Source organism: Salvia splendens, chromosome 16, assembly GCF_004379255.2.
Source record: "Salvia splendens isolate huo1 chromosome 16, SspV2, whole genome shotgun sequence".
Taxonomy (NCBI): Eukaryota; Viridiplantae; Streptophyta; class Magnoliopsida; order Lamiales; family Lamiaceae; genus Salvia; species Salvia splendens.
In genome coordinates, this window is record NC_056047.1 from 21,310,067 (window position 1) to 21,322,122 (window position 12,056).

Here is a 12,056-nt window from a genome sequence, read left to right on the forward strand (position 1 = left end):
AGGAAGGATGAATGTTTGGTGAATTTTTGAAGTTTACTGCGCAATACTGTCAGAAATTATATGTTCTGACCAGAGAGTTCAATATGTGAAATGACTGACTAAATGGCGTGATTTCGATATGAAAATTTTCATGGATGAACTTGAATGTGTCCTCTGTATTGTGACCAAAATTTAGCATCTTTTGAGGTTGTGTGATTTTATAGTAATATTTACAAAACGGTCGCGCAATTCTGCCAGTTTTCTGCCTTATTAAAATGACACCTAGTTTCAAGATTTAAAAGTGTTATATGATGCATGTATGTCCAAGAAACGTGTTTAAATGTTGAAATCACTTGTGATCAGTTGAAATGTGTTACGCGTGTCTTACACCTATGTGACGTATGCTGGGTTTGGGAAATTGAGGAAAACGACGAGAGAGAAGCGATAGGACATGCATAGTAAGATGATGTTGTGTGAGGCTGACTTGTGTTGTCATTGACAAGGGTGGTGTACTCGTGAACTCGAGGATCGAGAGTTGCTAAGTTGGGGTGTGAATTGCTAAGAGAACGAGGTGGGCTTTCTTTTACTAAACTCTTTTACAACTTTCAAAAGTATGATTATGGTGTAATAAGGGTGGTTTAAAGTGTTATGTCATGCCATGTTTGTTTTGATGATGAGATTGTGCCCGATGCCTAGTTTGTGAGTGCGCTCCATTAGGCTATAGGGCTATGTTAAACGAATTCGGGTCTGAGTAGGGCCGCAAACCCTATCAGGCTAGTGTACACAGGTGGGATCGTGAGCCGTCCTTGCTAGTCGGCCGGTCTCGTGGGCGAATAGTGTGGCCACACTTTCGTCGCACTATGGAAAGAGAATGTGATTGAATGATTGATGAGAAAGTGGGGAGATTGATTGTCTGGCCAGACTTTGAAATATTTTTGTGTTCTCGTGATATTTCTTAACTACATTAAACTCGAGATCACTGGTATGGATGACATAACTGTTTTTATGAAAATGTTTTCGGCATGAGCCCATTGAGTACAACAAGTACTCAGCCCTGCATGTGTTTTCCCTATGTGCAGGTTGAGCGGGATGTTGCGGTGGATGTTGAGTCGGCATAGGGAATTTGGATGCGTTGTGTCTTCATACATAGGCGTCATCCTTGACTCTCTTTGAAACCTTATTTCCGCTGCTATATATATATTTTTGAACTAAAATACTATTCTTTTAAGCTAATTGAGCATTTCTTATGAACTGTTATCCTTAAATGCTATACTTAAATGTTTGACCCTGGGTCACGATCGCCTCGTTTGTAACACCCCTAGTATGGGCGGTCGTGACAGAATTTCCGGTATATCGGAATTCCGGTATACCGAAAATTCGGTACGGTATCGGTATTGAATTTTGTCATACCGTACTTTCCGGTACGGTATGCGGTATGACACGGTCGGTACGGTATACCATACCGACCCACCCCTAAACCAAAGAACCCAAGGAAATACATAACTCAATGACTTTTCGGAGGTGGTTTTGGTGCGTCTTCACTCTTTCCCCATTTTTTGCTTCAGTCCTAGTGGTTTTGGAGGCGTTTTCTTGCTAATCTCGTTGCTTGGTATCTTGTGTAGCTAGTTGGTGGTACACTCTTGACCAATTTCCTTGTTTTTATTTTGGTTGTGCTTGTTTTGTGAGGATCGTGGGGTGTTTGTTTTAGCACATGATCTCTGTTTTTCTATATTTGTGGTGACTTTGTTTCAGTTGTACTTTTGAGCTCTTGGCTCGCCATCTTGTCATGGCTTGAGCACGATTCGTGTTTATAAAAAAATTTATAAAAAAAATGAGTAGTGAAATGTGGAGTCCATTATTAAAAATAATAAAATTTAAGAGTATCGATTAATTGGGGAGTAGGGGTATTTTTTTACCTAATACTTCAATCATTTGTTTTATTGATTTATTTTTATCTGCCAATACAAACAAATTTACACATTAAAACGTATAGTTCATCATGAGTATGATACGAGCATTATTTAGTTAGTTAAATTAGAGATTTGCGTATGTTTTCCATATCTTTGTTTTCTTGTTCATTAAGTCAGTTATTAGCATTATAAATAGGAGTTATTGTAATCATTTGCGAAATCAATCGAAAATATCAATATTATCGTTCATTCTCTTCTCCAAAGTGAGAAAACCGTCTTGTTCGACGGGCACTTGCCCGAGACAGACATTTATCGATCGTCGATCTACTGACGTCGATCAGCCCGATAGGAGGTTTATCCTATCATAGTATTTTTTTTTTGGAATGAGGGAGTATTATTATTAACTAAGTAAAGTAAACTGTATTTGGACAGATAATTTGTTCCATCACTCTGATTAATGATCTAATTATACTCAATCACATGTTCTCAGCACTCAGGTTTGGCCAAATGTATTAAATTTGGACGAGGGTATTCATGTCATCTACTTGAATTTTCCCACTCACTGATATGAAAATTTGAATTGGGGGTTCTTTTTAGATTAAAATTATTTAATCTCGTAGACTAATAGGCCATTAAACTGTATTTATAAGTTGATATGTTTCACCAACCACCCATTAACACCTGAGTTTACTTTGGCAATAGGCCTATTTTGTGAACTTTAATTTTGAGCTACAAATCTATTAGACCAAGACTTCTTGATAACATATAGTAGTACTCCTCTGTTTTAAGGAAGATGACCCCTTCCTTGGGCGGCACGCGATTTCATGCAACTTTATTTTGTGTATTAAGTGGAGAGAGTAAAGTAAGAGATGAAATAAAATAGAGATAAAAGATGTATTCATTTTAGTAATATGTCATCTTGATTGAGACAAATTAAAAAGGAAAATAAGTCATTTTCAATATGAGAGAGAGAAATACTTATTGCCACATTTCATTACTGCGAATTAGGCAAAATAGGTCTCTTTTGATATTAAATGCACGACTAAATCACCAAATTTAAGATGAGGGGTTTGAGAGGATGGTATATAGAATTGAAAAAATATGGAGTAGTACATATATTTGAGTAAAAATAATAATTTTATGCATGAAAAATAACAAAATGCATGTGAGTTGAAGGGACAACGCTTGTTCTTGTCACATGGCAGCTTTAGTATAAGAAATTTATTTAAGTTGATTAAACTTATTTAAATATATTAGCACATGCTCCTGTATTTTTTATATATCTTCAGCGCTTATTGATTATTTATTATAAGTTGTACCTCAACCATTTAGTATCAGATTGTAGAAAACGCACAGACACAGGGACGGACCTAGGCATGGGCCAAGCCGCCGCTCCAGCGGGGGGCTTAGCCGGTGCCGGATCCAATACTGACCATGGCAGCTCCGGCGCTCTCTGCCTGTGCCGACGTGAAGAACCCAAAGGCCAAATGTGATTTTACGTTTTTTTTACAGATAGACTAGAAGAGGAGAGAGGGGAGAGAGAAGGGAATGATTTACTTTATAGTTTTCTTCTTCTCTAGTGTGTTAATCGGTTTTGGAAAAAAATATCCATATAAATTTTGTGATCTTGTCATTTGATTCAATATTATGCTTTTTTTACTTGTTTTCGCATTTATATTTTAGGAAATTGCTTAGTTTATCCTAATAATGTACTTTAAATATCTTTCATTTTACTGTATTTCTCTATTAATATAAAAAGTAATTAATAGTAATTTAAATTATAAAATTTAATTAAATTTTAGTCAATCTAGTAGGTCTAAAATTAAAATATGTAATATATTTTTTAAAATTTTTTCACTTCTAACTATTGTTTAAAATTAGAATATTAAAATCATGATTTTTTTTAAATTTTTTTCACTTGTCTTATCGTGTACAAAATGCCCCATCGACTTAGGATGTTATTTAAAAAGATGCATTTTGACTAAAATCAATATTTTTTCTTCTCTTATTTTAATGAAATAACATTGTTTTAAATATAACCAAAAGACAGACATTTGTACAAGGAGAAAACATCATAGGAGAGTTAAAATTTCATAATTTAATATTTTGATTTCAAATGTTTGTGTTATTATTTGACTAAACTTGGTGAAATAAGTAGGAAATGTAAGATTTACGAAGTATTATTAGTATATCATTTTTTAGAATTTTAGCCCCCGGCTTATATAAATTTTTAGTTCAATCCCTGCACAGACATAAACATTGATGCCCAGTTAATAAGTAATTTAATTTAATTTTACGTAATTCACTAGCCTTACTATTTCGACCTTGAAATATTAAACTTATAAGATAACGAAATTTTCACCGATTCTTGTTCTACCTTATTAAATTTTGTTCTCAAATATACAAATTTAATATCTTTTTGTAATTTCTTTATAATGATTTAATTTTTCGAAGAAATGAAGCTAATTTGAATCATTTCACAATCAAAATTATCGATGTTGAAATATCTTTTTGTAATTTCTTTATAATGATTTATAAACTAGTAATTTTCTGATGATCAGCCTTAATTTGGCCAAGAATATACAATAACCAATGTAAAATTTTTATATTCTTGAGGAGGGCATAATATTTTTAAAAAGTAAATAAAATTTTTGATCATTTTTAAAAGAAACTTTAAATTAGTTCGGATACATAAACATTTTTTTTGAAAAAGGTACTCCCTCCGTCCCAGAAAGTTTGTCACATTTTTCCATTTTTGTTCGTCCCACAAAATTTGTCATATTTCACTTTTTACCATTTTTAGAAGTGGATACCATATTAATTTCACTAACTCATTTTCACTTATAAAACTAGTATACTATAAAAGTAGGATCCATATTTCATTAACTTTTTCAACTCACTTTCATTATATTTCTTAAAATTCGTGCTCAGTCAAAGCGTAATAAAATTTATGGGACAAAGGGAGACCGGAGTAATAGGGCTAACACTATAATAAGTATTATATTAGTAAGATGTACTTTTGCTATATACTAATACACCATTCATTTTCAAAACTCCTCTTCTAGTTTGCAATAAACATAGAGAAAAGAAAGGGGTTAACACTATAAAAATCATCTACACATGCACTTAGGATATCACCAAAATAAATATTAAAATAATATTTTTTGCATAGATTGAACATATGATCACGTTTCGTGGCCCACCTCGTTTGTTGTTACATAACCAAGAAACAATGAATCTATCCTCTGTTTTAGCAGCTTAGATCACTAGTTAATAAAGTCCAACAATTTTTATTTTTTTGGAGTTGGTATTGATAAGAAAGATAATTAAGGAAATTATATTCTCTGTTTCCACGACCACGTTAGTACTACCAATACTTTATTTTTCATTTATTTTTCTTTTTCATTCCAAAAATATTTTATCATAACGTGATTATTTATGATAAGAATAGAAATGAGAAATTAGATTAATAGAAAAAAATAAAAAAAACTGAGACTAATAGAAATGAAAAAAATGATAAGAGTTTTTCGATAAGTAGAAATACGATTAATTTTTATAAATTGATAAGAAAATGATCAAGTGTTATGTAGACTCTAATTGGCTGATGTGGACTCTAATTGAACAGATCAAGTGGCCGTCACAATACCCTAATTTATGTTAAATTTATGAACGTTTGTATTTTCAAGATGTATAAGAGCACCCACAATTGTGCTCTTGCCAGCGAGCAACGGTTATGGGCCCGACCCCACTTTTTCTGCCTGCTCTCTGGCAAGAGCACAACACCTACAGCTGTGCTCTTCCGCAAGGACGAACACAATTCAATTTAAAATTCAATTAAACAAAAACATTTCCATAAAATTAAAATTCATTAAAAAACCGCAATAAATATTACAAATTACAAATAAAATAAAAAAGACATAATTAAAATCCTAAAAATTAAAAATTATATAATTAAAATACTAAAAATACCTAAAAATTAAAATTACGTAATTAAACTCATAAATATTAAAAATTACATAATTAAAAGCTAAAAATACCCTCGTGGACGACTACTCATCCGGCGGCACTACCCCCAATTGTCTTTGGAGGCCCAATATCATGGCCTCGTGCGATCGAAGTTGCGAAGGGGTCAAAGTGGACCTATCGGCCATATTGAGTTGGGCCAAAAGCTGCCACAACGAGTTGGTGGGGGGTGGAGGTGGCGCATATGGAACGGGAACGGGAGCAGGAAATGGAGCATCGGCGGTTGCAGCCGCCTTCTTCCTTCCTTGCGGTCGGCGTTGGGAACCGCTCGGGCCGGCGTCGGGGCTATCCAAGTTAGCTCCGGCGAGTTGGCTAGCCACTTCTTCGGAGCCGGCGTCGAATAGGGATACCGACCTTGACCATTTGGAGGAGCCGCTAGAGGAGGATGTTACGCCTCCCATATACTTCGGGTGCGTCCGCTTCTCCTGCCAAACGTTAAGGTACTTGAACGACTTGTAGTTCATGGATTGGTATGTGCTCAACGCGGCAGTGATGATGTCGACCTCGCTCCGGCCGCTCCCCGCATTCCGCTCTTCCTGGAGGAAATAGCCATTGAACTTGCCAATTTCATCGTTGGCTCGGTAGATGGCATTGCACACCATACTCTCGTTGCACTCGATTGTTCCCGGCGGCCGGTTTTCATTGTACTAGCGAGTGATGCGCCACCAAAAGTGATCGCCGGATTGGTTCTTGCCAACCACCGAATCTTCAGAGATTTCCAAGTACGCCGTGAACAATTTATCCATCTCCGCCGGAGTGTACGGTGTGCGGACACCGCGAATAGGAGGAGTCGGAGTTTGGGAGGGGGCGGTCGGCCTAGGCTCCGGTGTCCACCCGTATCGCCCTTCGGGGGCACCTTGGTCGTCGATTGGGTATGGCCGGTAGCCACCCGGAACGCCCAAACTTTGGGCTTGAGGAGGGGCCGAATATTCCATTTCCGGACTAGGAAAAGGTTGTGAACCGAACCATTCGGGTTCCAACCGTGGGATGGCGGGGGGTCATCGCCTTGGCAGGACATTGTTATGTTGTAGGAGTGGAAGAAAGATTGAGAATGTATATGAGAGAATGAAGATGAGAATGAGAATGAGAATGAAAATTAGAGAGTGTAGATGAGAATTGTGTAGTGTGGGGTGAATTTTTTAGTGTGAAAGAGGGGTATTTATAGATGAAAATGTGTATTTCATACGTCTCATCATAAGCGATTAATTGTAACATTCCAAATATGATCCTAGACGGAATTTGCATTCAGATTAGGAATAACAAGTGGTGGCCTAAGAGTGCGTTAGTATGCTAACCATCTTAATGTGCTACTTGCTAACTAAATCAACACGCTATATTAAAAATGTCAATTCTAAATCAAGACACTATATTAAAAATGTAACACATTAAAATGTTTAGTATTTGATCAGATCCCGATATCGAAATAATGTCATATAGTATACGAACTTCAGCCTATGTGTGGGGCTATTTGAGCTATATGTTGATGGTTTGTGTACCCCTATCATCACACCCACATACACATGGCCCCACCCGCAGTCCACGTGTTACTCTCTCATGGAGCAATGAGAACCTAAGACTAGAATTATTCGAGTGTGTGTATATATATATATATATAATTAAAAATGAAAACTATTCTATTTTGGCCAACTTTTAGATATAGAAATTTTTTATTTTAGAATTTTCTCTCTCTAATGAATGAAGTGAGGTTCTTTCTCTATCAATAATACTTTAATTACTTATTCATTCTATTTCTCTTTTACTTTATAAACCTGTGTCGTTTAAAAAATTTCTATTTGTAAAAGACGGACGAAGTGTTATTTCATACGTCTCATCATAAGCGATTAATTGTAACATTCCAAATATGATCCTAGACGGAATTTGCATTCAGATTAGGAATAACAAGTGGTGTCCTAAGAGTGCGTTAGTATGCTAACCATCTTAATGTGCTACTTGCTAACTAAATCAACACGTTATATTAAAAATGTCAATTCTAAATCAAGACACTATATTAAAAATGTAACACATTAAAATGTTTAGTATTTGATCAGATCCCGATATCAAAATAATGTCATATAGTATACGAACTTCAACCTATGTGTGGGGCTATTTGAGCTATATGTTGATGGTTTGTGTACCCCTATCATCACACCCACATACACATGGCCCCACCCGCAGTCCACGTGTTAATCTCTCATGGGGCAATGAGAACCTGAAACTAGAATTATTCGAGTATATATATATATATATATATATATATATATATATATATATATATATAAAATTAAAAATGAAAACTATTCTATTTTGGCCAACTTTTAGATATAGAAATTTTCTATACCTAAATTTTCTCTCTCTAATGAATAATGTGAGGTTCTTTCTCTATCAATAATATTTTAATTACTTATTCATTCTATTTCTCTTTTACTTTATAAACCTGTGTCGCTTAAAAAATTTCTATTTTGAAAAGACGGACGAAGTGTTATTTCATACGTCTAATCATAAGCGATTAATTGTAACATTCCAAATATGATCCTAGACGGAATTTGCATTCAGATTAGGAATAACAAGTGGTGTCCTAAGAGTGCGTTAGTATGCTAACCATCTTAATGTGCTACTTGCTAACTAAATCAACACGTTATATTAAAAATGTCAATTCTAAATCAAGACACTATATTAAAATTGTAACACATTAAAATGTTTAGTATTTGATCAGATCCCGATATCGAAATAATGTCATATAGTATACGAACTTCAGCCTATGTGTGGGGCTATTTGAGTTATATGTTGATGGTTTGTGTACCCCTATCATCACACCCACATACACATGGCCCCACCCCCAGTCCACGTGTTAATCTCTCATGGGGCAATGAGAACCTGAGACTAGAATTATTCGAGTGTGTATATATATATATAATTAAAAATGAAAACTATTCTATTTTGGCCAACTTTTAGATATAGAAATTTTCTATTTTAGAATTTTCTCTCTCTAATGAATGAAGTGAGGTTCTTTCTCTATCAATAATACTTTAATTACTTATTCATTCTATTTCTCTTTTACTTTATAAACCTGTGTCGCTTAAAAAATTTCTATTTTGAAAAGACGGACGAAGTGTTATTTCATACGTCTAATCATAAGCGATTAATTGTAACATTCCAAATATGATCCTAGACGGAATTTGCATTCAGATTAGGAATAACAAGTGGTGTCCTAAGAGTGCGTTAGTATGCTAACCATCTTAATGTGCTACTTGCTAACTAAATCAACACGCTATATTAAAAATGTCAATTCTAAATCAAGACACTATATTAAAAATGTAACACATTAAAATGTTTAGTATTTGATCAGATCCCGATATCGAAATAATGTCTTATAGTATACGAACTTCGGCCTATGTGTGGGGCTATTTGAGCTATATGTTGATGGTTTGTGTACCCCTATCATCACACCCACATACACATGGCCCCACCCGCAGTCCACGTGTTAATCTCTCATGGGGCAATGAGAACCTGAGACTAGAATTATTCGAGTGCGTATATATATATATATATATAATTAAAAATGAAAACGTTGTCTATAAAAGCACACCATTGCACTAGAAGTAGGAAAATAAAAAATCACCGAGGCTTAATCCTTTAAGCGTTGAAACAAAAAAAAAATCATTCTCATCTCGCCCCATCATTCAAGAATCTGATCGTATTTTTCTGGGCTTCATCATATTCCGATTTCAGACTATTTTTTCCTTTAATCGGGGTGATTTAGAACAGAGATCACACGTTATATGAGTAATTTATTCGTTACAAAACGGGTATGCTCAAAAACTATTTGATCAATTGCCTCACTGAGAACTTCAAATTCTGTTTTCTTCAAAAACCAATCTGAAATCATCACTTCTCTTGATACAAATCCATGGCGGCTGCTATAGATGCATACAACTCCGGAAACAGTCAAGTTTTTTGCTCCGATTCCTGCAGAGAAGAGCTTATGCAAGCACTCCAACCTTTTATGAAAATTTCTCCTTCTCCCCAAAATCAGAGCCAATTTTCGGGCTTTCTCGGGCCGAAGCCCGCCCCGATGAAGCAGCCCCCGAAGCCCGGGAAGCTCTACCGGGGAGTGAGGCAGAGGCACTGGGGCAAATGGGTCGCCGAAATCCGGCTCCCCAAAAACCGGACACGCCTCTGGCTCGGGACCTTCGACACGGCCCATGAGGCCGCCCTGGCCTACGACAGGGCGGCCTTCAAGCTCCGAGGGGAATTCGCGAGGCTGAATTTTCCTCACCTAAATCACCACGAATTCAAACCTTTGCATTCGTCAGTTGATGCAAAGCTCCAAGCCATCTGTGATGGCTTGGCAGAGTCTCGGAAACAGGGGAAAACAGAGCATAGCTGTGATTTTTTGACAGAGACCGATGCCTCCTGCCTCCGGGTGAGTGTGAAATTGGAGGCCTCGCCACCGGAATCGGAGGCTGCTTTCTTGGGCTTCTTCTCAGAGCCTTCTTTTGGTGAATGTGACAATTTGCTTCTTGAGAAATACCCCTCAATTGAGATAGATTGGGCTTCTCTCTAAGGTTTGAGGAAAATTAGTTGTTTTTTTTTTGAAGTATATTTGTGGCATTCTGCAATGAAGTTTTTGGCATGTGCTGATTTTGTTCATGAATCTTATTTTGTGTAATAGTTCAAATGTAAGATGATCTCAATTTTGGTATGCAGGTGAATATTTTTCCATGTATGACAATTTTTTGATTTTGTTGCTTGTACCACCTCTTTTCTAATACTTAAGGAAACTTCCTTTGTAAAATTCTAGCTATTACCTTTGCTTCAGTTTAGTTTATTGATGTTTAAAATTATAGTAATATTTTCATGTCACGGCTCGTACTTTCTGTTATGTCCGTCGACTGTATATTAGTTTGATATTATCCGCTTCGGATTAAGTCCGCACGGATTTTTTTTTGAATTACTTCCAAAATACCTCAAATTAGTTGTGATTGGCCAACACTCATACTGTTCTAACTTTCCTCCGTTCTCCAATGTGGTATGGGTTTGCAACCAAACACTTGCACGTATAAATGTCAATTTTGGTCCTCAACACGTGACCAAAATACGAATTTTGTCCAAACTATTCACTTTTTGAAAAACAGGTCCATAACAAATGAAAATTTCGACGAAGTAGTCCTTTTTTTACGATTCCGTCAAAAAACTAACGTCATGCCACTGTGCAATTAGCGTTGACAATTGGTTTTTTTACGAAACCGTCAAAAAAAAATTTACTTCGTCGAAATTTTCATTTGTTATGGACCTGATTTTCAAAAAGTGAATAGTTTGGACAAAATTCGTATTTTGGCCATATATTTTGGACCAAAATTGACCTTTATTCTTGAATTTAAATGGGGATAGGAGTCTTTTTAAATTTTGTATTTACATTTTCGTATGTAATAAGAAGAGGGGGGCTGTGAATTATGAGGATAATTTAATTGCAGTAGGCTGTTTATGAGTGCCAAAGGGCAGTTAGCGAGTCATTAACTACAAGAAAATAATTTTTCCATCGAAAATGACTGTTTTTTTTTATGTATGTTCGAATTTAGGTTAGGCAGAAATGGTTTGACTAGTTTATGAAGAGCCACCATCTTAATAATTTGGAGTCTACTACGCAATCTTAAATATTCGACTATTTTAAGATATGTTTTTATGTAAATTGTAAATCTATCTATGACCTAATCAAGAAAATGAGTTACAATTTGGAATTATTGGTGATGTCCAATAATCGTTTTGAAATATATTTATCTTTCCCTTTTCTTGTTATGTTTTGTTTAATCTTATCACGTTTAATAATTAGAAAATTTGGGTATTTTTGCATATCTCTATCAATTTAATTTTAGTTTATTATCCACTAGTTATCTATTTGAATTCACATAAATTATCTATAAAATATGAAGAGTAAGCCATATCGGAACTATATATATTACGTTTTAATTTTCTCGTGTTAAACTCTACTACTGATTGTATAATGAAAGGAAAAATATATTTGTTATTCCAAATAACACATTAAATGATTCATATTTTTATGTTGTAATATGCAAAAAGAGAAAATGACACAAGAAAAGTATCTTCGATTTTGACACGAGACATGGAATATTTGAAATGTTAATG

General features: G+C 35.2%; 1 protein-coding gene across 1 annotated transcript; it reads left to right on the plus strand.

The window, feature by feature from the left end:
- Positions 1-9,536: 9,536 nt before the first annotated feature.
- LOC121770738 (ethylene-responsive transcription factor RAP2-13-like) lies at positions 9,537-10,560 on the plus strand. Its single transcript, XM_042167504.1, has one exon. It carries the CDS (start codon positions 9,820-9,822, stop codon positions 10,474-10,476), a length of 657 nt encoding a protein of 218 aa, XP_042023438.1. The 5' UTR covers positions 9,537-9,819; the 3' UTR covers positions 10,477-10,560.
- The last annotated feature ends 1,496 nt before the right edge of the window (positions 10,561-12,056 follow it).